General features: G+C 39.8%; 1 protein-coding gene across 1 annotated transcript in view; it reads right to left on the bottom strand.

Moving 5' to 3' along the window:
• The window catches only part of LOC140597410 (piwi-like protein 1), a 130,872-nt gene that overhangs the window by 8,601 nt on the left and 96,233 nt on the right, over positions 1-26,038 (bottom strand). Inside the window, exons 4-16 of the mRNA XM_072745669.1 lie at positions 16,132-16,260; positions 15,323-15,537; positions 14,445-14,563; positions 13,735-13,815; positions 13,228-13,425; positions 11,052-11,163; positions 7,882-8,008; positions 7,552-7,669; positions 7,062-7,176; positions 6,400-6,587; positions 5,173-5,245; positions 2,858-3,058; positions 2,615-2,718 (exon numbers count right to left, since the gene is read on the bottom strand). Of these exons, the coding sequence (XP_072601770.1) occupies positions 2,615-2,718; positions 2,858-3,058; positions 5,173-5,245; positions 6,400-6,587; positions 7,062-7,176; positions 7,552-7,669; positions 7,882-8,008; positions 11,052-11,163; positions 13,228-13,425; positions 13,735-13,815; positions 14,445-14,563; positions 15,323-15,537; positions 16,132-16,260 (1,780 nt within the window). The remainder of the gene's footprint in view (positions 1-2,614; positions 2,719-2,857; positions 3,059-5,172; positions 5,246-6,399; positions 6,588-7,061; positions 7,177-7,551; positions 7,670-7,881; positions 8,009-11,051; positions 11,164-13,227; positions 13,426-13,734; positions 13,816-14,444; positions 14,564-15,322; positions 15,538-16,131; positions 16,261-26,038) is intronic.

Here is a 26,038-nt window from a genome sequence, read left to right as displayed (position 1 = left end):
AGAAAAATAAGCTGTCAGTTTGAGATAGGAGTCTTAAAAATTCCCTTATTTTTCATCCTGAGTTAATCTAGGACCTCTGGTGGCGGGGAGGGGGGAGTCACTATGAGTAGCTGAAGATCCAATCAGGAATCCATTCTTTGATGCCTCTGCAGAGATCGAAGCATTGGTCTCTTCCAGTACCCTAGGCATTTATTAAAATTGTGAATGCACACAAATAGGAATATGGAAGCATTCACTAACATTGGTACAAATTACACGCACTTTCAATGTGCAGGACTACTGCCGTCTCATGGTGGACACCCAAAATAAATAGCCAGTGTTCCTGGAGATTCCTGCTTCCAAGCTGAGGTCTTAAAAAAATGGTTCATCCATAATCATGCTTTATGGGAACCACCTGCTTTGGAGCAGTAATTTTTACTTGACCACTTCCCAACAGATCAAGCAATACTGGTCTCAAGTTTCTATCCCCTGTTTTTTTAATTGCTTCAAACTATTGCAATGACCTGACATGATATAATACATTTGTCTGCTTTTTTTCCCCAGAATTTACAGTCTACAAGATGAAATCATGGTATGTTCAAATGCTGAGAACAGAGCAGTGGAAATGTTGTGCCAAAAAGCAAGGGTTCGCCCTTTCATGAAGATGGCGCCGAAGGTGAAGAAGGAAGCCCCTGCCCCTCCCAAAGCTGAAGCCAAAGAAAAGGCTTTGAAAGCTAAGAAAGTGGTGAAAGGCGAGCAGTCACAAAAAAAAAAAAAAAAAAGATCTGCACGTCACCTACATTCCGATGACCCAAGACCCCGTGTCTCCAAAGGCAGCCCAAATATCCTCGAAAGAGAGCCCCCAGGAGAAACAAGCTTGATCACTATGCCATCAAGTTCCCCTTAACTACTGAGTCAGCCATGAAGAAAATAGAAGACAACAATACACTTGTGCTCATTGTGGATGTCAAGGCCAATAAGCACCAGATAAAACAGGCTGTAAAGAAGCTCTATGACACTGATGTGGCGAAGGTCAACACCTTGATCAGGTCTGATGGAGAGAAGAAAGCATATGTTCGACTGGCTCCTGATTATGAGCTTTGGATGTTGCCAACAAAATTGGGATCATCTAAACTGAGTCCAGCCAACTATAAATCTAAATATAAATTTTTTCACCATAAAAAAAAGCAAGGGTTCAAAATTATTTATGAACTGGATGAAATCATTTGGGAAATATAAAAATTAATGAAAGGGAATAAAGGGAAAGGAGAGAAAATGAGTGAAAATCTCAGTGAGGGTGACAAAACATGAGAGACACCTAACTCTGGGAAACGAGGGGTAGTGGAAAGGGAGGTGGGTGGGGGTTGGGGTGACTGGGTGATGGGCACTGAGGGGACACTTGGCGGGATGAGCACTGGGTGTTCTATGTTGGCAAATTGAACTCCAATTTAAAAGAATTAAAAATTTAAAAATGAACCGAATGAGAGCTTAATTTCTTTCCATGATTGAAACATTATTTTCCACATGCCCTCCCACCATAAAAGCAAACCAATATTATATTAAACTAGAACTGGAACTAGACTGGAATAATTGATGCCATTCATGAAAATAAAAATGGACCCCCTTAAAGAATACTCTGTAATTATACCAAGGGGGCTAGTAAATCCTCAGGAAGCATAACAGTGATTGGTGATGGTCATACACATGCTAATGCTCAAGAAACTAAACTGAAGAATGTGCAAACTCCTTTGAAGGTAGGTTCTACTCTAAGCACAGAAAACAAAAGTATCCCTGGAGCAAGGGAGAAGCATGAGATATGGAAGCATATGTTCTTCGGCAGATCCATTACATATAGATCTGTGAAGAGCAGATCCTGTACCTATAGGCTTCTGATTGTATTCCTAGGTCTGTCTTCCCCATGTGGGGCCTGAGTCCTTCCCCGTGTGTTAATGGGGAGACTCACTGATCATCAGAGCCCCCAGTGAGCAGAAATCTAACGCTTGGAATCTGTGACTATTGTATCGCCCCTGTGATTATGTCCTATGTCACAGTTGGCTTTAGGGAAGATTTTCCAGATGGACCTTATCTAATTTCATAACCCCCTGAAAAAGCAAGATAGCAGAAGGGGGAAGAGAGATTTGAAGCAGAACAAGGACTGTGTGCTCTGGGGGAGCAGGGCATTCGAGAAGGAATATGGATGAAGTCCCAGGAGCTGAAACAGGCCTGTAGCTGGCAGCCAGCAAGGAAAGGGGGACCTCTGTCCTTCATCTACCAAAAACAAAAACAAAACAAAAAAAAGATTCTACCACAAGGATGTGCACTTGCAATAGGACCTCAAGCCTCCAGAGGAGAATGTGGCTTGGCCAACATGGCCAACCTGATGGCTGCCTGACAGACCTATGCGCAGACACAGGAGTGTCCTCTTAAGCTGCCATGTTTGTCGTCATCTGTTAAGCAGCAACAGAAAAATGATATAGACCCTTCCACATCAAATGTATTTGGAGCATAACTTTGCCAGAAGAGGAAGAGAATACCCTGCCCATGGCCCTCGTCAACAAACATTAGTTAGGCCCACCTCTCCTGTTTGGTCTACAGCTAGTTGCCATCTACACAATGTCTGCCTACGCCCACTCACTGCGTCAATTCCTGATTGATGCTGGACACGAAGCCTGCAATTGACTTCCGCCGATTTACAATATCATGGAAACAGTCGATACCAATGAACATCGCATTCTGTAACTGAAATTTTTTAAAAAAGGTAAGACATTGAGTTAGAACACAATAGAAGCACAATTAAGCAACTGCGTTTAAGATGGTTGAGTCTTAAATTCCACTGAACACAAGTGAAATAAAGAGAAGGCAATGAAATCCAACGTACTCCTGTCTCCACCTTCCAGAGGGCTCCTCCCATCTTGCAGTTCATCTGCTGGGCAATCTTTGTCGCAATGGTCATCAGCGTCTGGGGTTTGTCTAAGGTCCGTGCCACGACACACTGGCTTGGGGTCGGACACTTGACACACAGGTATTGTTTTATGCCATCATACAGGTCTTTCTTTTCACTGGACAGCACGCAAAGGACCTTGAAAGAAAGCAACAAGACTACCGAGGACATGAAACCACAGTAATGGGAGAAGTGGATGTCACGTCAAGCAAACTACCTAGGTGGAGGAACAGAGTCTGTTCATTCAATCCACAGCTGGCCCAGGAGGGTAAAGGGTCTGGAATCCCATTCCATTCAATAATGGCGAAGGTGAGCATATGGAAGAGGAAAGAGCCTAGGAGCCAGGCATGGGCAATATGCATGAATCACTTGCACTTGCAAAGTCTTTACGTCCTGGCTATTCTGTTTCTAGGAGTTTATCATGAAGTTGACACAGAGGGTTAACAAGCACAGACTGAAACGTACCATCATCAGGAACGTCACCCCTTACATGATGGGTGCTATGTGAGAGCACTTGCCAAGCATTGTACTTGACTCAGTTAATTCTTCAATAACCTACTGAGATCAAGACTAGTATCCCCATTTTACCCCTAAGCAAATAAGCTCAGGAGTTATGGAAACTGTCTGATGTACAGGCAGCAGGGCAAGATTTCTAACACGTGCTCAGACCTCCAACAGGACATGGGGTCATAAGAAAGAGCAATTACTGTTTGGTTGCTTTCTAACTATAATGGAAGATCCTCAATGTATTATTTCTAACATGATGCTTCTAGGAAGATTTTTTGGGGATAATCCTCAATCAGACTAGGGAAATTCCTTTCTCATTTTAAAAATTTCACATGAATGAATGTGGAATTCTATCAAATGCATTTTGTACTTTTTTTTTTTTTTTACATTTAATCTGCAATTATTTTTCCTATAATTCACCACACTTTCTTTTTCTGAAGATTGCATTTCAGGCTTACTGTCACCCTAGGCCCATGGTATTCTACTTTTTTTTTATGATTTTTAATTTACTTATCTGATAGAGAATGAGAGTTATCACAGGAGGAGAGAAAGAGAAAGAGGCACTGAGCAGGGAGCCTGATATTCTAATATCATTGCTAATTTCAAGTTATTCTTTGGTTTTTGAATGTATATGATTTAATGATTTCTAATTGTAATAGACTGCAGTCAATGTGTGTGTTTGAAAGGACACCAATCCATTATTGGCTTAGGATTTCTCCATGCCTGTTGGGATCACTTAAAGATGAAGGCTAAACTAACTTATAGATATGCTTTTCTTAAAGCACCTAATCTTTTGGGTACAGATTACACACACACACACCTCCATTTATTTATATATACACATATATAAATATACGTATTTATGTATATTTCAATAGCTCAATACGTCAGGCTTTTAAGTACAATTGCAAAATCTAGATTCTAATTTTTTCTGTGATGATTTCTGAGTATTCAGAGAGTGGTCAGCTAATGCATCCTACAATTTCAGCTTCTGGAATAGCATAGGCCAGTCTCCTCCTAAGAAGAGCTGTTCAAACTGATGAAAACACAGGGACTGTGCCTGTTTGGGGCTCAGGCAGTCTAACAAGGTCATAAAGAGTTATTAGGTTAAGACAGGAAAGAAGTAGGGACCCAGAGAGATGATCTCAGCAATTGAGGCCACTTTCTCCCAAAGTGTTTGCCCACTCTCCAGTGAACATGGCTGAAAGGTCAGAGACCATGAACAGGCTGACAGCCTCAGAGACAGGAAAGGACAGAAATTGAAGACAAGTCCCTGCCAAAGAAAGGGCACTTGAGATTAATTTTGAGTGGTAGACACTCAAGATCTAACAGATGAGATTTATAACACTACAAGGTAAGACAGGAAGCTGCTGTCAATGGGACACCTGAGTGGCTCAGCGGTATAGCACCTGCCTTTGGCCCAGGGCATGATCCTGGAGTCCTACATCGGGCTCCCTGCATGGAGCCTGCTTCTGTCTCTCCTGTCTCTTTCATGAATAAATAAAATCTTTGTAAAAAAAAAAAAAAAAAGGGTGGGGGCAGCCCCGGTGGTGTAACGGTTTAGCACCGCCTGCAGCCCAGGGTGTGATCCTGGAGACCCTGGATCGAGTCCCACGTCGTGCTCTCTGCATGGAGCCTGCTTCTCCCTCTGCCTGTGTCTCTGCCTCTCTCTATCTGCATCTGTATGAATAAATAAATAAAATCTGAAAAAAAAAAAAAGGAAGTGCTATCAAATAGAAACTTACCATCTGTGTTTTGGAGGAAACATGATTTTCTAAGACGGTTGTATAGGACTGGACTGTATCACTTACTTCAAGCCTAGAAAATAAGTATATATCATCTGTATTCAAAAGTTAAGTATGTAACAAACGTTTTATGCAGCCAATGGAGCACCACATAAAAACAAGGTACAATGTTAAAAAAAAAAAAAAAACTACTTTTAACTAATGGTCATGAAAGATTTACTTATTTGAGCGAGAGCTAAACCGCTGAGCCACTCAGGTGTCCCATTGACAGAGTAAAATCATTAAATCATATACGTTCAAAAACCAAAGAATAACTTGAAAGTAGCAATGATATTAGAATATCAGGCTCCCTGCTCAGTGCCTCTTTCTCTTTCTCTCCTCCTGTGATAGCTCTCATTCTCTATCAGATAAGTAAATTAAAAATCATAAAAAAAAAAAGTAGAATACCATGGGCCTAGGGTGACAGTAAGCCTGAAATGCAATCTTCAGAAAAAGAAACAGTTAGTGTGGTGAATTATAGGAAAAATAATTGCAGATTAAATGTAAAAAAAAAAAAGTACAAAATGCATTTGATAGAATTCCACATTCATTCATGTGAAAAGAAATTTTTAAAATGAGAAAGGAATTTCCCTAGTCTGATTGAGGATTATCCCCAAAAAATCTTCCTAGAAGCATCATCATGTTAGAAATAATACTTTGAGGATCTTCCATTATAGTTAGAAAGCAACCAAACAGTAATTGCTCTTTCTTATGACCCCATGTCCTGTTGGAGGTCTGAGCACGTGTTAGAAATCTTGCCCTGCTGCCTGTACATCAGACAGTTTCCATAACTCCTGAGCTTATTTGCGTAGGGGTAAAATGCACACATAAGGGGAGGGGCAGAGAGTGAATCTTAAGCATACTCTCCACTGAGCACCCAGCTGGATCTGAGCCAAAACCAAGAGTCAGATGCTTAACTGACTGAGCCACCCAAGTACCCTGATAAGTTTGTTCTTAAAACAAAAATAAGTTCAATGTTTGGCTTCCTCAGCATGTATCCCAATAGCCACAAACTATATATCCCCAAAGCCTATTTTACAGTTAATTGGAATAGATTAGGCTTTTTTGTTTACAAACCTCCAGGGTTTTAATACAGTGACCAATTCCTATAATTTAATATAATCTGACTCCACTTTACCTCCGATTTGAAGATCGGTTGTTATAGATCTTAATTTCAGCTCTACTTACATTTTTGCCTCTCTCATAGCTATGCCCATGGTGGGTGTGACTTTCCGTAGACTCTGTACTAAGGATGAGGCCGCTCCATAATTTCTCGTAGGATAGAGTATTAGCCAATGATCTAGTGACTTCACATTGAGTAAGGGTCCACTTCTGGTCTCTCTCGACCAATCTGCAAACTGTGGATGGGAGTCAAACTGGAAGACATAGTATAAGACTTCAATTTTTAAAGAAATACCGACAAAGAGCCTTTCTATTGCAAATTCTTGCTACTTCCTACTGAAACGTTACAATTTTAAACTTTGGTCATAACTGAATTACATACTCTTCCCTTAAGATAGTGGTAAGTAATACTGGGATTCTATCATGGGTTACTCTGGATTGTTTGGATTCTAGCTATTTGACTCTTAAGGATATACTTGGCAGATTGTTTTGCCACGAGAGATGTCCACAACTCCAAACATGGTAAACTATAGAGTTTACTATATGCCAAGGATGTTACATGCTTTCTAACTGAACACCTGCTCGCTCTCCCCTAGAGAAAGGACAAACAGCCCAAGAAGAGAGAGCAGTGAGTTACTGACCTGACTTAGGTCCTCTGCATTATTATTCATTTGGCCCCAAATGACTGCAAGAGTAACTAGAACATGACCATTTTGAAGCTGTCTTACCGCTCTTCTTCCTTGAAAAATTCTTACTTCTTTCAAGATCCTTCCCGAGAAGGACACGAAGTTGGTATCAAATTTCAAATCCCAGAGTTGAAGTTCCCGTTGTACCTCCCTATTTCTGAAAGTTAAAATATTTCCACAGAATAGAACCAAAGGAAATAAGCAAAAATGATGATCCATTTGCAAAATTCTCCTTTAATCTAAGATGCCTTGTTGTTTGTCTTCTGTATTGACATGTTGCAGAGAGAGGGTTTCTAGTACTCTGAAATCATGTCCTCTCTCACATTTGTGCTTAGGGTCTTTCTATTTTGTTCTTCCCCTCCAGACCTCCTCTAACTTTGCATCAATGGAACAAATAGAGTTGTTCCCACAAGAGGTCGTTTTCTTCCAACCTGTTGTTTTTTAGTTGGAGAATCTGAGATATCAAGAGTTCTGCACGGGTCTCATCTTCAGGACACACACACAAAGACACAGAGAGAAGAATAGGACTTACGTTTGTATAGTATTCATCAGTTTCCGTAATTCGTGCTGCCTTCTTTCTGGATCCAACCTCATATGAAGAGCCAAGTCTCTCATCACCCTGTAGTCTTTTCGCATTTTATCTGATAGACCTTTAAAAAGTTAAGAAGATATAGCTAAACAAGCAAGAATAAATATGTATGTGAAGAAGCCTTGATGATTTTATCTGGAAGAGGAAGAGCCAATGGAGAGAACACAGCTCTGGGTCATTATGGAGTACTGTGAGAAGCCTGTACTTCTATATCATAACATCTGGGGCTTGAAAGGGGTGGTCTTCTATGAGGACTGCATAAATCTGAAGTACCTGTCAGGTAGCATAGCTCAGGAACCAGCATTATAGGCTTATGGGGTGTGTCCTGTTGGCTCTTTTTCCATTTGCCTTTGCTGATCAACAGTGGCTGAGTTAGGTCAGTAACCTCTGTATTATACTGCTGCTCAAAAGAGGTGAGAAAGAACACTGGTGTGACTGTCAGCAAAGCCTAGTCAAGTCACCTAAATAGGTACAAAAAAGTCTGGATCACCAACAGAGGCCCAGGGGTGTGCTAGGAAGACTATTTCCCCAAGTTTAAGAACACGTTAAAGATACTCTTAATAGTCTCTTAATTTAGATGTCCCAGGGATGACCTCTTTTTTCCTTGTAAGCACACATGGCCCAGGAGAACAAGACTCTCATAAACATTGTGTTGGGGTCACTGTACCAGCCTTCTTTGACTTGCTATAGGTAAATGCAGGACCAAGCCTTGAATTACATATTTCTCACTATAGTACTGCCTTAAAAAATTAAGGATGTAATTAAGAACTTTGAAGAGGATTCCCACATTAATGGGGGACGACAAACCTGGTCACTCCTTGCAGCTGCAATACTACAGCTATTCCAAACATGCCTCCTGCATCATCGAAACTTTTCCGCCAGGAAAAGGCATTTGCCAAGACATCTATCCAGAAGCTCCTATCCCTAGGCTGCAATTCCTGTACAATAAAGTGCCTTTCCTCTCCCACATAAAGTGATGGTCTGTCATAGATCCTTCCATGCTGACCAGTGAGATCCTCATCAGTCACCAGTTAGCCACATGAATTCTGGTGGGATTGGTTAAGTATCTTGAGAATGTCAAAGGAGTTCCAGAGACAAGAAGACTTCAAATCCAGTGTTCATGGTGCTTTACCTCTGGAGCTGAACTACTACTTTTAATTCTCTGTAGTTATTTGAAAGGCAGCTGGGATTCACCTCCGTTCCCCTGCTTCTAGAGTCTTAAGGCAGGAGCTTGTGCAAGTATATGTATATACATGTGTGCGGAATCATGGCATCATTTTAGGGCCTCAATCACCACTCCCACCACTGAGACTAGCACAGCCTTTGTACAAGCTGTTCTGTCGAGAACTTTGAGAAACACACTATTAATTCTCATGGCTGTCCTGTGATATCCCAGACGGATCTCCTACAACACCAACTTCTGCATCTCCACAGGAATTTCCTTGTCCCACTTTGCATTACTATGAAAGCTTTTCTGCAAGCCAGGATTGTGCTTTCCTTTTAAGGGCTCATCTATGGATTTCAGGATTTTTCTAGATCTCATGACAACACAACTAGATTGCCATCTGTTATTATACTGAGTTCCCACCAGGACATCCCAAGACTACTCAAGTCATTTCAAAGGTCACCTAAACCAATGACTTTTGAAGTAAAATCTGGAGAATGAGCAAGCAAATATCAGCCTGATATCCCTGTCTGCAACTCCATCATAGGCTATGTCAACCCAACAATCCCCAAGCCAGCTCCTCACACAGAATCTCCCATTGCAATAAGTGATGCCAGCCTCCACTCACTTCCTCAGATAAAGCCAGAGACTCCTCTTACCATTACTCACTACATTTGAGCCATCAAAAGTCCTCTTGTCTGCCCCATCCATTCCCTTTCTAATCCAGGTTACCATTATCACTGATCTAAATGGACTTAAGCACCTCCCTACTGGTGTCCCTGCCTCCCTTTTTACCCGCATATTCCCTGTACCCATACATTCCCTGTACATTAGACCCACATCTGTAAAATAAAGTGCCCCATTTCATCTATCTGTATAGTCTCACTTAACGGTAAAATCCAATGTGTGTAGGTGGATAGAACTTTATACAGTGTGGCTCCCACGTCCTCCTCTGACGTCATATCCTGCAACCCTGTACACGTCCCACCCACAACTGGGTTTATTTCTTGACAGGACACTCTAGCCTTGTTTGGGATCTGGATACATCATGCCCATCCTGAAAGTGGTGTAAGAGACAATTCTTCTCACCAATCTGCACACAGCTTGCTCCTTTCTGACAGTCACATGCCAGCTACTCAGAGCTTTCTATGACCAGCAGTCTAAGCCACCAGACATTCTCCATAACACCTCTTGATTATCTGCATAGATTTCCCCCAATACATGCTTTCTTCTTGTCTGCCATCTCTCTTCCTGCTACAAGGATGCAAGTTCCTTAAGAACAGAGAACTCAGTAGTCTTACCAATGTATACCCAAGTTGTATAATGAGCACTCATTACATGCTTTCAGGTTAAACAAGTAAGTACTAAGCGTGGAGCACAAGTGGGGATGATGCCATAATAGCACCATACCCTTGAATGGCTGTGTACTCTCAGTGCTTCCAAGTAGCTAGGTTTTGGATTCCTAATAAAATTTAGAGAAAAAAAAAACCCAGCTTATGCTTTTCTAAGTTCTTTCCGTTTGCTATAAATATCTCTAACTCCTTGAATTCTCTCTTAACTGCCAAAGCTAGAGAACCAACCTCACCACCTAGTGCATCTTTGTTCATGAAGTTTACTTGTTTCTTTGTGAATAAAGATTGAGGAATCCGGGATCCCTGGGTGGCGCAGCGGTTTGGCGCCTGCCTTTGGCCCAGGGCGCGATCCTGGAGACCCGGGATCGAATCCCACATCGGGCTCCCGGTGCATGGAGCCTGCTTCTCCCTCTGCCTATGTCTCTGCCTCTCTCTCTCTCTCTGACTATCATAAATAAATTAAAAAAAAAATAAAAATAAAAAAATAAAAAAAAAAGATTGAGGAATCCATGAGTTATGAGATTTAGCACACAAGTGACATAATTTCTGATAGTAATTTTTCACTTTTTCATTTTGAACCAAGTCCTAGAGAGCTGAAACTTCTACATAGGTGAAGTCCTCATATCTGAAATTTTGCCATATTTTATTTTCAACCCACCAATCCATCAACATGTTTAAAACTATCATAGCCATGTCCAAGACTCATTAAAGAGGTCTTATTGGAGCCATTCTAATTATGTAACATATATACAAGGTACCCAAATACATGGACAAATTCATGTAAGTTATAATACCCTCCAAGAGAAACCCTGTAATATATAGATTTTGACTTATGATCTAACATGTGACTATCAGTTATACATAGGAGACATATTTGATTAAATAAGAAAAAATATTTAGACATACTGAAATAAAAGATTGCATACCTCCCTGTAGTAGTCTACAAAGGTGATTTCAGCACCACCTGATTTCTTAAATTTGGTTCTGGGATTATCCTCCCCATTAATAGCATCCACCCTATAGGTTTTGTTGTTATACCTGTGGAATATTCACAATATATGGTATTATTCCTAATGTATTCATAGCATGGGATCAGGCAAGAATTAATAGGCTTTAAATCCTACAGGTAATTGCAGGATATATCAGCTTTATTATATTCAATATATTCACCGAGTTGTACACTCTTCAACACAACCCAAACACCACAACCACGAGCAGTCACTCCTCATGTCCACTCAACTTCCCCAGTCCTTAGATAACTGCTAGTTTAAAGTCCATCCTATACGTTTGCCTACCTGACCTGTTGCATAGGAATTGAGTCATACGATATGTGACCCTTCCTGACTGCCTTCTCCCACTCAGCATAATGTCTTTCGAGATTCATTCCTGCTATAGCATATACTTGTACTTAATTCCTACTTATTGCCAAATAAAAACATAGCATATCTATAATGGGATATATGTTTCAGCGGATGAACATTCAAGTTGTTTACACTCTTAAGCTATTATGAATAATGCTGTCAGGTCTACAAAATTGGTACATTGGCCATAAGTTTTCATTTTTCTTGGGTACATAACCAGGAATAGAACTGCTGGATCACATGGCCACACTATATTTAGCATGTTGAGGAAGTGCCATACTGTTTTCCAAGGAGATCATACCATTTCACATTTATACCAGCAACGTTTGAGGGTTGGTTCAGATTTTTCACATCCTTGCCAACATTTAGTATCTGCTTTTTTTTTTTTTTTTTTTTTAAATTTTTTATTTATTATTTATGATAGTCACACAGAGAGAGAGAGGCAGAGACATAGGCAGAGGGAGAAACAGGCTCCATGCAGCGGGAGCCCGACGTGGGATTCGATCCCGGGTCTCCAGGATCGCGCCCTGGGCCAAAGGCAGGCGCCAAACCTCTGCGCCACCCAGGGATCCCTAGTATCTGCTTTCTTAATTTTAGCCATCCTAGTGGGTACGAAGTGCTATTTCACTGTGGTTTTACTCTGCATTTCCCTCATGGCTAATAACATTGAGTATATTTTCATGTGATTATGGATCATTTTTATATTTTGTTCAGAGAAATGTTGATTCAGATCCTTTACCCATTTTTTAAAAGTTATCTTTTGACTTGTACCTGTTCTTTACTTAAATAGATGCAAGTTATGAGATTGAGAGAAAACAATTGCAAATCACCTTTCTATCCATTGTTTTTCACTTTTGACTTTGAAGAACAAACGTGTTTAATTTGATGAAGTACAATTTATACTTTTCTTTTGTCATCCCTTCTCTGTTGGTGTCCTATAAGGGTTTTGCTCACCTAAAGAAGATTTACTCCTATAGTTTCTTCAAAGACTTTTAAACTTTTAACACTTACATTGAGGTCTATTTTGAGTTTATCTTGGAGTGAAATTGGAGTTAATTTTGTATATTGTGTCAGGAAGGGCCAGGTGGATACCCAGTGGTCACAGCAATATTTGCTGAAAGAGTATTCCTTCTCTAAACTGTCTTGACACTCTTGTTGAAAAAAAGAAACTGACTATAAACTGACTTTGGGACTCAATTCTATTCCATCAATCTTTTCATCTGTCCTTTTGCCACTGTCTTGATTACTAGCTTTATATGTTTTGAAATTAGGGAGCAAAAGTCCTCAACTTTACTCTTAAGATGATGTTGCTAAACAACTTTCAATCCACACTCAAAGTGTCTGGTTTAAAGGGAGAGCAAAAAACTAACTTCAAGTGGAAATTTGCCCATAGGTTCTATCTAATTAAGCCCTGATTTTTTTTTAACTAGTTAGACACAAAGCAAAAGAAATTTGGAAGGAATATATTCTGTTATGTGCAGGACAGGGTTCCACAAGATGACTGGATCAGCATTAGGAATTAAGAACAGCGAAGTCTACAAATGACACGTATCCCTCTCTCATGCAATAGACCTAGATGAGAAAAGCATGGACTGACTTGGCCATTGCCATGCCAGGTCAGCTTCTGAACTTTAACTACTGAGTGGTTTGAGAACTATGGGAACATCTTCTCGGGGTGGGGGTGGTGATCAAAGTAATGGGATAGGTTTGTTGTTTTTTTTTTTTTTTTAAGCAGACTTACAGTGTAAAAACAATTGACCCGATTAATTCTTTAGAAACTTGCTCAACATCTTCCTTTCTGGTTTGTGGATCACGAAGACCTGTTATTAAATCATAAGCTGTTTGCATTCGGAGCAGTTTATGGTTCACATCAGCACAGAGGGTAATGCTGGTTTCATACTCAAAAATAGAAGTAACGTATCCAGGCCAGATGACCAGCCTGCAAATAGAACACGTTAGATGGGATTATCAAACTCCAAGCTCTGAGTATAGAGCAAGTGTCACAGGGCCCTAAAAAGGCACTTGAGAGTCAAGCCGTTTCATCTCTTATTTTTAATAAGAAATGGTCTTTTGAAGGACCTTTCCAATAGAGATTTACCTGCTGTGCTAGTTATACCTAATTTTTGTTAAACCATTTTATCATCAACCACAGGCTTACACATATATACCTACATATGTATGCATGTGAGAATCTATGGGATTTAGATGTATACATTACAAACATTACATGAAACTATTTTATACCAACTTGTGATCGAAGAACTCAGTGGCCTCTTGCTTGTTATAATAGTTGCGACCAACTTGCTTCAAATTCATCTGCTTCAAAATTCTAAAAATTGAAGAATAAGTTTTGTTGAAATAGTATGAATATTAAGCATTTGGTAATACACATGAGGATACATTAGGGGGAAAAATCTGCCAGCAACTTTGTATTACACATAATAAACAGATGTACCTGGTACAAGTAAATTATATTGTGAGGTAGATATTAAGGTCCATTTATCCTCTGTTTTCCCCTCCTTTCCCTTATATACAACAAACTGTCATGGAAAGACCATTAGGATATCCTCCATTCCCAGAAATGAACCAAAACATCTTTTGCAGATGACGTGCCTCCAATTTGGGATATTTGTCCACCACTGTTACTACAAAATAAAAAACCAGTGCATTTGCTCTAGGGAGAAATATGCATAGGCATGCATACTCGATGTATGCTCCTCCTTCCAGGCAGGTCCAGGCACAGGATATGGGGGTAGGCAGGGAGAATACTGAGGATAGGCCACAGAACTTAAGCATGTCTAGGTGAGGGTCAAGTCCCATTTCATCCCCAAGATCCGTTGCCCTCTCAGGATGAGGAGGTGTCAAGAACATGAAATTCTAGGAGCAAATGTCTATGTTCAATGCCACTGACACATGAACACAGTCATATCTCAAGGAAACTAAAGCTTATAAACACACCTTCTAAAGAGAATGTTGTAATAGCGTAAGCAGTCTGGTGAGTTGGGTGAGAGTTCGCTGATGAATTCAATGGTCAGCTTCACAACCTGGTTTTTCAGTAGGCTGACCAATTCCGTTTTCTGAGATAAAGAAAAAACAAGAGGGTCTAGCAGTCCTTCCGAAGACAATAAGCTCATTATTGAACCACAAATCAATAGGTCACCTGGGTATAAAACACACCAGTGTGACACATGCAGGGACAATACAAGACTTATAAGGCTAAAGTGAGGAGTCAGAATTAAACATTTACAACTACTTTTTTTTAACTTAAATGAGCTCCTGTAGATTATCCATTTGGTAAATAGATGTTTATTGAAAAAATATTAAGTCCTTCTAATGTTTTTGCTGAAAGATAAAAACTATTCAATACTTCATCAGCACTTGACCCATATTTGCCTTTGAAAATGTAAAAACATGTATATATTTTGCTCTCAGATTCATTTTAAGCACTGACATAAAAAAAAGCACTGACATGAGGCAGGAGGGAACATCAGTGATAAGCACACATGGCACGTGGGTGTTACAAATCCCATGGGCAAGAGATCTTCAGGTCTCCTCAAATCGTTGTACAAAAATGGTATTTGATTTAAAACAGTGAAGATGTGAGAGGAAGAGAACAAAGGTCAAGAAAATGTCTAGGGTGACTGGGTGGTTCAATTTGTTAAGCATCTGCCTTTGGCTCAGGTAGTGATCCCAGGTCCTGGGATTGAGCCCCGAGTTGTGCTCCCTGCTCAGTGGGGAGACTGCTTCTCCCTGTTCCTCCGCCCTCTTGCTCATTCTCTCTTGCTCTATCAAGTAAATAAAATTTAAAAAGAAAACATCCAATAACAGTACTTAACCGGCAACAGTAGCTTGTGAGGTAATAATAAAGAGCTCCCATCAAATATATGGCACTCTCCAATAAATGCTTTATGCTGCAAAAGCAATTCTGAACGAACTTTTCCATCCTCGATGTCTGGCATGTAGTCAATGTTGTACTTATATGTGACCTGCTGGGGGCGGGACGTCACTCGGAAATGGTTTGTGAATAGCTTTACAGGTCTACCCAGCGTGCCTGCAAAAATGAATTCACGTGTCAATAATGAAACAAGCAGACTGACTGTACCTAAATAATGTGGACATCCCAATACTGAAAGCCAAAGTTAGGCCAAACAAGGATATTAACCACCAAACACATAAACATTTACATACAGCTGATGTCCAGAGTATGTATCATCCATTTAGAGGAGTCCTCACTCAAGCAGACATTTAGAGAGTTAAAATAGAAGATTAAAATATTTAACAAGAGATCAGAAGAAAGATCTCTAACACAAGGCTTCCAACAGGGGGAGTGGGTGGGGAGCCAGAATAATGTAAATGTTGTAATTATGCTTAGGTTTCTTTTATCTAAAGTCTCAGTGCATTCAAAGAGCTGGGTCATTCTGTCTTAGTGGCTATAAAAGGAAGAGAAAAATGGAGAGTCCATCTAGGACTCTCTAATAGTCTCTGTTTCTGCAAAATCAGGTGCCATTACAACAACGTAAGCAGATTGGGAGGTTACCTCCACTCACAGTGATGGGATGAAGTTTTACACACACTCTTAAACACAAACATGCACAGGTTTCACGTGAACAATTCCCTCAGGCTGGGTCGTTAATGGCCAGCATACCTGTCGTGGACTCTCTAACATGTTCCAAGTACTGTCGGGTATCCACCACATGGTCTCGAAAAATGCCCCCAAAATGCTTTCTCTCCTTCAGTGAGGTTGCCCGCAGTCTAGTCGCCAGCTGGAGTTCCTCTACATGGAAACGGATGTGAAAGCCATGAGTCTTATACAATAAAAAAAGGGAGGAAACATAAAACCACAAAGGACAATATTAAACACCAGCTATTAAGTAAAACTAAGTTGAGGTCGCTGGAGTTAGGAAAGTTAGGACTGTCCAACAATCCAAAGGGTATTTCAGTCATTGGTCACCAGAAAGGGGGAATGGGACCTGGAAACCCCTCTGAACAAGAGCCCACCCCACATCAGTGGCCGGCCTGGCCAGCCCCACATCCATCCCCATGGAATCTGCTTTTGCGCCAGACACTTGTCCGGAGTGCAAGCAGAAACTTTGTCCTTAGCCAGCAGCTTTATAGGCCAATCACTTGGCACCTCACTGCCCTCTCAGGAGCACTGGAAAATGCTGACTGAATAAGCAGTTTATAAAAAAAAAAAGTGCATGAAATTGCCTTTGATACAAAATAACTGAGATGTTCTTTTTAACAGCTACTGGAAAAGGCTCTATTTTTTAATTACATTGAAATATGCGTACAGACTTTACGAGGCACCATTTGGAGGACAAGACAAAGCAGTCTTTCAAATACCCTGAAAGAGGGGATTTATGAAGATGGAGGAGTAGGGTCCTCACCTCACCAGGTCCCCAACTTCCCGACAGAACTTCCAAACCATCCTGAACACCTACGAATGTGACCTGAGATTTAAAGAGAGAACAGCCGGAACTCTACAGAGAGAAAAGTTTTGGCTTCTAACAAGACAAGACAGGAAGGGGGAAAGGGAAAGGGAGAAAGGGAAAGGGGAAAAGGGAGAAAGGGGGAAAGGGGGAAAAGGGGAAAGGGGGAAAGGGGGAAAGGGGGAAAAGGAGAAAGGGGGAAAAGGGGAAAGGAGGAAAGGGGGAAAAGGAAAGGGAAAGGGAAAGGGAAAAGGAAAGGGAAAGGGAAAGGGAAAGGGAAAGGGAAAGGGAAAAGGAAAGGGAAAGGGAAAGGAAGGAAGAAGCCTGGGGCAGGTGGGGGGGTGGGGAGCTGCAGGCCAGAGGAGATGGCTCCAGCCTGGCGGGAAAGCCTGGGCGCCCCTAGAGCCCAGCCCCGGAGAGGAGGGGTGTCGGGCTGAACCCCAGGAGGGGCGGCGGAGTCCCCAGGTTCCTGGGGTCACTAGCAGACGAGGCACGGCCGGGGCAGAGCGCCCCAGGCCCGCGGGCCCAGCTCGGGACAGCGCTGGAGCCGCAGGCGGCGGGGCCTCGGGGAGAAGCAGGGGGGCAGGCGGGGGCTCCGGGCGGGCGGGGCGCTGCACCTGCTGCCTTCGGGCGCCCGCCATGGCCCCGGGAGCGCGGTGCAGGCAGCACAGGCCCCGGAGCCCAGGGCCCGGGGGACACGGCCGAGGTCCTGCCTCCCCCCGGGGCGGGTGGAGGCTTCACAACTGCAGAATTAAGATCTCATCAGGCTGAAGTTAAAAATCAATTAAATGAGGTGCAATCCAAATTGGGGGTCCTAATGGCAAGGCATAAGGTGCTGGAAGAAAGAATGAGCAACACAGAAGACTCCTTGATGGCAAGGAAGGAAGCTGAGGAAAACAGAGAAAAACAATGAAAGGACCACGAGGAAAGGTTAAGGGAAATACATGACAGCTTCAGAAGGAAGAATTACGTATCATTGGGGTTCCAGAGAGCACCCAGAAGGACAGAGGGCCAGAAAGCATATTTAAACAAATCCAAGCTGAGAGCTTCCCTAATTCAGGAGGGGAATAGGCACTCAGACCCAGGAGATAGAGTGGTCCTCCCCCCAAATCAATAAAAACCGTTCAACACCTCAACACTTAATAGTGAAACTTGCAAATTCTATAGAAAAAGAGAAAATCTGTAAAGTAGATAGAGGCAGCAGATTCTTAACGAATATGGGGAGAATTGTTACATTAATAGCAGACCTCTCCTCAGAGACCTGGGAGGCCAGAAAGGGCTGGCGGGATTGATTCAGGGTCCTAGATGAGAAGAACATGCAGGCAAGAAAACTCTATCCAGCAAGGCTCTCATTCAGAATAGAAGGAGAGATAAAGAGCTTCCAAGATAGGCAGAAACTGCAAGAATATGTGACCACCAAACCAGCTCTGCAAGAAATATTAAGGAGTATCATAGGAAAATTAACATGCTTCCAGAAAATTTGTTCAGGTTTAAGTGAGCAGTTGAGATAGAAATGATTTATATATGCTGTGATTTAGTCTATGGGTTTATTTGAAAATTAGTCACCATGCAGTCTGTTTTTATAGTGTATGCATAATGATTGTACTATATAGGAAGGATGACGTGGTGTTACATTATCCCTAATAGGAACAACGCTTTTAACTGTTAAAGAGTAATCTTGCTTTCCTCAGGAGGGGGGAAAAAACCAACTCTACAGAGCTCCAGACATTCTGTACAATCCCTTAGAGGATGGGGCTTCTGCACACACTTTTGGTCAAAGAAGAGACTAAGGGCACATCTTTTGAAAACATTCTAATGAAATGACTCATAAACCCATTCCACCTATAACTGTAATTTAACTCAAATACCAATAACTAGAGCTTGGCTCAGCAGGGATTCCTTAGAGCGAGGCATAAAGCCTTGTGAAGGAAGCTGGGATATGCCACCCCAAAATATATATGTATATATATTTTTGGAAAGAGGAATCCAGAAACAAATCTTAGTGTTAATGTCTTCCCATATATTTACCTTTCCAGTTTGCCGCCCTTGATAGCCTAAAACTGCTTTTCTTTAGGCTATCATTTTTTCTACAAATGTATTATTGTTCTTTGCTGAAGACGCTATAAAGCCGACAGTTTTAAGCTGCTGCTTTGAGTTCCTCTTTATTTTTGATTTCTTCGGTGTGATGTGCACTGCAAACCTTTATAAATTTTTTCTTTTGATGATATCCTCTTGGTAATGAGTCCCCCCGGGGAGAACCTAAGATGGGTAGATGTGGAGTTTAGCCTCCCCCAACACCAGCACTCATTCTAGTTGTATCCTCATTGGAAGAACGCAGGCAAAAATGAACTCTTTGCTTGGTTGGCAATTAGCCTGGGGCTGGCCATCCCAGAGATGCAGCTGCCTACATGAGATTGTGAACTTATTGCGTCAGCTACACTGGTAGACTTTCTCCTAATATACTGAACACTGGAATCCTCAAATAAAAACCCCAAAAGATCCAAGGTCTTTCTTTCATGCAGAAAGGATTCTGTACATCAAGAACCAGGCATGTTGAGGTTTTCAACCTAAGAATCACTTGCTTTACATGGCGGTAACGTGCTTTTTATATGAAGAAATAAGAACCATTTACTTAATATCATATAGCTAGTTTTCTATCAGATTATCTTGTTTCTCACGAAACAGATTTTATACCATCTATATTTAAAGCAGGCTATTGAAAGAACTTCAATCCTATTCATCAATTACTGCTTTTTGGATTGATACTTAGTAGATAGGAATTCTTTCAGAAATTACATATGGCACATAATCCATATGTCACTGTTTTTTGTGAATCTGGGTATCTGGATCTCTCAGACATCCATCTCCAAGTATCTCATAGGCCTGGATTTTCTGTCCTTTTTCTCTCTGCAGCCTATATTCCTGCTTTTACTTACAAAAGATATAAGTATCCCATCCCTGATTCTTATATTTTAATCAGGTAATGATTATTGACTATCAAATATTGTCATCAACAACATAATGTGTTCTATTTGCCCCTTTCCAAAGACAGATCTTAATAAATTACAAGTAAATAACAAGAACACAAGTCTCATTAGTCACAGTGGTGCTTCACAATTAAACACAAGATGTATCATCAATAAAATCCATGTTTTTCCATATTAACTTGAGAGGGATAAATTGTTCATAGTGAAATATGAAAGCAACATATGGGGAAATTGACAGGGCTGCACCGGTTAAACAAAGTTTGTTCAAATAAAAAGATTAAATCATAGATTAATCTGCTTAGAAATATGAAGAGGATACTTAGTATTTACATAGCAAATGATAAAACTGACATAGAGAAAAAGTCATTTGTACAGAAACTTGTAAAGAGCTTGAAAACCTGTTATATACCAAATATTGTTAGGTCGGTCATTTCTGAAATTTTATATTTAAAATTTTTTTGTTATTAGACACAAGTGCATCAAACACAGCTTTGACAAACATTTGTTTAGCAAACAATTAAAATGTATGTGATCCTATAAACAACATCTAGGCCAAGAAAAAGAACATTGCCTTACTCAAGAAACCCTCAAGCAATCACTTTCCATCATTCTGCAAGAACCCTATCATAACTTAGTAATAATTTCCTTATTCTGTTTGTTTTACTATCAGGTGTACATCCCAAAGAATGAAGTTTAGATTTACCTGTTCTTAACTACCCCCCCAAAAATCACATTATATGTATTTCTATGTCTTACATCTTTATCACAATTTATCATAAGATGCAGTTATGTTCTTGAGTGTGGTTGTGGTTAAATTATTGTTATAGGTCTTAATTATAATATTGTAATGATAATACCACACTCTATGCATTCTGTTGTTGAAAAATGTTTGGATATTACTCCCTACTGTCAAACTATTTTGAACAATGCTTTTCTGAAAATTATACATACATTTGGGTACATGCGGATATGAGTTTCTCAGGGGTTAAGATACAGTAGGTCACAGTTTATGTTTATTCCAGTCCTACGTAGATTAAGAATAAAGTGCTTCCCAAAATGTTGGTATTATGACGCTATTTAATTTAAAGATAAATGTTTTATTTTTGCTTCATAAATAAAATTACTATAGGTTTGGGGAAAAAACTTTAAAATACAAACTACAGTTTCTTTGTATATATTTTACTAAAAGTTAATCTAAACTTGTGGAATGATGGATAGTTCTTAGGAATATGTATAGAAAGTTGATCCATAATTGAACATGTTTTTTTTTAAATTAATTTTTATTGGTGTTCAATTTACCAACATACAGAAAAACACCCAGTGCTCATCCCGTCAAGTGTCCACCTCAGTGCCCGTCACCCATTCCCCTCCAACACCCGCCCTCCTCCCCCCTTCCACCACCCCTAGTTCGTTTCCCCGAGTTAGGAGTCTTTATGTTCTGTCTCCCTTCCTGATATTTCCCAACATTTCTTCTCCCTTCCTTTATATTCCCTTTCACTATTATTTATATTCCCCAAATGAATGAGAACATACACTGCTTGTCCTTCTCCGATTGACTTATTTCACTCAGCATAATACCCTCCAGTTCCATCCACGTTGAAGCAAATGGTGGGTATTTGTCGTTTCTAATCGCTGAGTAATATTCCATTGTATACATAAACCACATCTTCTTTATCCATTCATCTTTCGATGGACACCGAGGCTCCTTCCACAGTTTGGCTATTGTGGCCATTGCTGATAGAAACATCGGGGTGCAGGTGTCCCGACGTTTCGTTGCATCTGAATCTTTGGGGTAAATCCCCAACAGTGCAATTGCTGGGTCGTAGGGCAGGTCTATTTTTAACTCTTTGAGGAACCTCCACACAGTTTTCCAGAGTGGCTGCACCAGTTCACATTCCCACCAACAGTGTAAGAGGGTTCCCTTTTCTCCGCATCCTCTCCAACATTTGTTGTTTCCTGCCTTGTTAATTTTCCCCATTCTCACTGGTGTGAGGTGGTATCTCATTGTGGTTTTGATTTGTATTTCCCTGATGGCAAGTGATGCAGAGCATTTTCTCATGTGCATGTTGGCCATGTCCATGTCTTGCTCTGTGAGATTTCTCTTCATGTCTTTTGCCCATTTCATGATTGGATTGTTTGTTTCTTTGGTGTTGAGTTTAATAAGTTCTTTATAGATTTTGGAAACTAGCCCTTTATCTGATATGTCGTTTGCAAATATCCTCTCCCATTCTGTAGGTTGTCTTTTAGTTTTTTTGACTGTATCCTTTGCTGTGCAAAAGCTTCTTATCTTGATGAAGTCCCAATAGTTCATTTTTGCTTTTGTTTCTTTTGCCTTTGTTGATGTATCTTGCAAGAAGTTACTGTGGCCGAGTTCAAAAAGGGTGTTGCCTGTGTTCTCCTCTAGGATTTTGATGGACTCTTGTCTCACATTTAGATCTCTCATCCATTTTGAGTTTATCTTTGTGTATGGTGAAAGAGAGTGGTCCAGTTTCATTCTTCTGCATGTAGATGTCCAATTTTCCCAACTTTTTTCCCAATTTTCCCAATTTTTTTCTGTATGTTGGTAAATTGAACACCATTTATTGAAGAGACTGTCTTTCTTCCAATGGATAGTCTTTCCTCCTTTATCGAATATTAGATGACCATACATTTCAGGGTCCACTTCTGGGTTCTCTATTCTGTTCCATTGATCTATGTGTCTATTTTTGTGCCAGTACCACACTGTCTTGATGACCACAGCTTTGTAGTACAACCTGAAATCTGGCATTGTGATGCCCCCAGCTATGGTTTTCTTTTTTAAAATTCCCCTGGCTATTCGGGGTCTTTTCTGATTCCGCACAATGAACATGGTTTTAATGCCAAAATAAATTAGTAAAGACGTGATCATTTGATTCTTATGTCTTTGTTTTTTATTTGTTTATTTATTTTTTATTGGTGTTCAATTTGCCCACATATAGCATAACACCCAGTGCTCATCCCATCAAGTGTCCCGCTCAGTGCCCGTCACCCAGTCACCCCCACCCCTTGCCCACCTCCCATTCTACCACCCCTTGTTCGTTTCCCAGAGTTAGGAGTCTCTCATGTTCTGTCTCCCTTTCTGATATTTCCCACTCATGTTTATGATTCTTATGTCTTTGAAATGTACTGTACTTACCCCAGAAATTTCTTTCCGAAAAGATATAATAAATTATTTAAAGCATTTAAAATTTTTTCTCTGTGCATTTCCAAATGGGCTTAACTAGGAAATTATTCAACTTTTTCAGAATAGCTGACATGATTAGCTCTATATGATTTCTGATCACTTAAAGTTTGGTAATTTAAGGATAATTTATAATTCTCTAGAAATCCACAAGTTTCTTTAAATTCAGATGTTCACTTATATTTTTATCACAAAATTCCTTCATCTCCCAGGGAACTACCAATCAAAGATAGAGTCAAGGATATATTTTAATGTAATTATAAAACTAAAGGTTCTAGTTTTACAACTCTAACAATATTTATCAAGCGAAGTGAAATAGAATAGTCAATAAATTAGTCTACTAGAATTATTTTAGATTGACAGATGATTTAATTTGGTATCATATCTCAATCATTTACATATGCACGCATGTGTACATGTATATATCAAAGAATTAAGTCACAGTTCAGTGTTTTGATTTTATCTTCATGAGAGAGCTATAGACTATACTCTTGAACATCTACTTAACTTGAACAATCTACTTAAATAAACTGACTCCTCTAATTATTTACAGTATACAACAGTATTGTCCCCTCTATGTTCCTTTTATGTAAAATCTATGTCTAATCACTGTGCATAAAAGAAAATGTATGGTACAGAATTTGATGACAGTGAAAAATAAGAAGTTTAAAATGATCCCTCCTGTCTAGACACCATTTGAATCGTAGGCACTTGTTGTGATACCATGTCACTGTCTTGTCAGCAGGCACAAATGTCTGATACCAACTGTCATTTCATTGGAAAATAATATCCCTTTAAAATTTTTCAATCAAGAACTTGCTGAAATTTTATTTTATTTTTATGTTTATTTTTTTTTAGAACTTGCTGAAATTTTAGGGGAAAACATCAGAACATGGTTCTTCCTTTAAGTACCAATCAATTTTCAGAATAACTCCAAATTTCTTAAAATTGTGTCTGCTTTTATTTAACATATAACTTTACTTTTATAAATCTTTCTTCTCTTACATATGACTCCCCAAGAATTACATCTTTAGTCTTCTGCTTTTTGAATATAATATATAGTAATTCCCAATGAATCACTTATTTCTCTACTTTCAATTTTATACTTAAAAAATAATTGGGAAATTTAATATAAAAATAAGCTCCTTTCTAAGGCCATGTTTGCCTGTTTTGACACCTTGCTATATGTTTCATCAATTCCTTAAACTCAACATGTGGAATTGGACTAGAACTTCAACCTTGGTTAGGAGGAAATAACAAAAACAAAACAAAACAAAACAAAACAAAAAAACCTCTTCTGTGTTAAACAATTAGACAGCAGACAAAACATAAGTAACATTTTTCAAATACTGGACAACAAGCAACATAGGACTATGACCCCTGGCATAAGTGAACCACAAAAAAGATGAGCCCTTCAATTGTACCAAACAACAAAGGAGGGTTAGCTGTAATGGAATCAAGCCATCTTGCCAAGTTGCAGAGATAGAGACCAAATTTTGGGAGCAGTCAAGAAAACTAGATTTGACAGGTCAGAATAAGAGAGCGGAGTGGGTAGTTGCAGAGACACACAACTCTGTAAAACCTCAAAGAATCTCCCAATTCTGTCACTGAGTATTGCTCTGTACATTTCATGAGAAGAAAATACCAGAAGCCTTGGAAAGAGCTACAGGAAAGGAGTAGAAAAGTTCCTGGAGCTCTCACAGGGCTGAGGATAACTCATGTGTCCACTTGCCAGTGTGGAAAGATCTAGTGATCCACAGGGCATTAAGTAGAGTCCTCAGGATACTGCCTTAGTTTTGAAGCTAAATTAAGTATAAAAATTTCCCAAGACTTTTCTTACCAAGCTTAAAAACAAAGGACTTGGTATATTAACAGAGCATACATTCATGTAATTGGATTGCTAGAAAATGAAGGACACAGAGTAAGAACAAAATATTTGAATAACAAATAGCCAGAATTTTCCCAAGTTGCTAAAAAGTATATACACACAGATTCAGGAAAAATAAGAGTCCAAAGTAGTATAAAAAAGTAAAGCAGGCTACGGAGCCTGGCTGGCTCAGTCAGTGGAGCGAGGGACTCCTGACCTCAGGGTTGTAAATTCAAGTGAAATATTTGTAACACATATATGTGATAAAGGACATGTAAGTTGAATATCTAAATAATCTTACTACTCCTTAGTATGAAACCAAGTAACTTAATTAAAATGGGGTTTTGATTTTATCATACATTTCACCATAGAAGATAAACGAACGGAAAATACACAGGAAAGGACGCTCAACATCATTAGTCATTAGGAAAACACAAACCAGATCACATATGATAGCACTACATGCTCAGCAGAATGGCTGAAATTAATAAAACCAATAATACTAAGTTTTGTTGAAGATGAGGGACAAAATGATTGTAAGAAATGAAATGTGCCACTGCACTTTGGAGAGTGGTTTGGCAGTTTCTCAGAAAGTTAAACTTGACTTTCCTAATGATCCAGCAATTTCTCTTATAGGCACTTACCCAACAAAAATGAAAATATATGTTTACACAAAGAACTATATTTGAATATTTAACACAGCTTTATAAATAATAGCCAAAACCTGGGCATAAAAACAAACATCAGAGAATACTGCTCAAAGGTGAGAGGGAATGTACATTCATACAAAAGGCAGAGGAAATAAGAAGGTAGTAGGGAACATTTGAGTCCACAGACATCACACAGACAAAGACATATGGAGGGGTGAGAGGACGTGGCATTCAGTAAGTACCTATTAGATAATTGGATAAGTTACTGTTTCTCTTGTATTTGAGTCATTTGGTTTGAACATTGAGTCAGAAGATACAGGCAGCTCATGGTAGGATTCAGAATCTGATTTTCTTGTAATATTTATAAGTATTTTGACAGGGTAAGGAAAAATCTTGCACAATTGTTATGATGATTAAGTG

This window comes from Vulpes vulpes, unplaced genomic scaffold (genome assembly GCF_048418805.1).
Source record: "Vulpes vulpes isolate BD-2025 unplaced genomic scaffold, VulVul3 u000000663, whole genome shotgun sequence".
Taxonomy (NCBI): domain Eukaryota; kingdom Metazoa; phylum Chordata; class Mammalia; order Carnivora; family Canidae; genus Vulpes; species Vulpes vulpes.
This window is presented reverse-complemented; position numbering and strand designations above follow the sequence as displayed.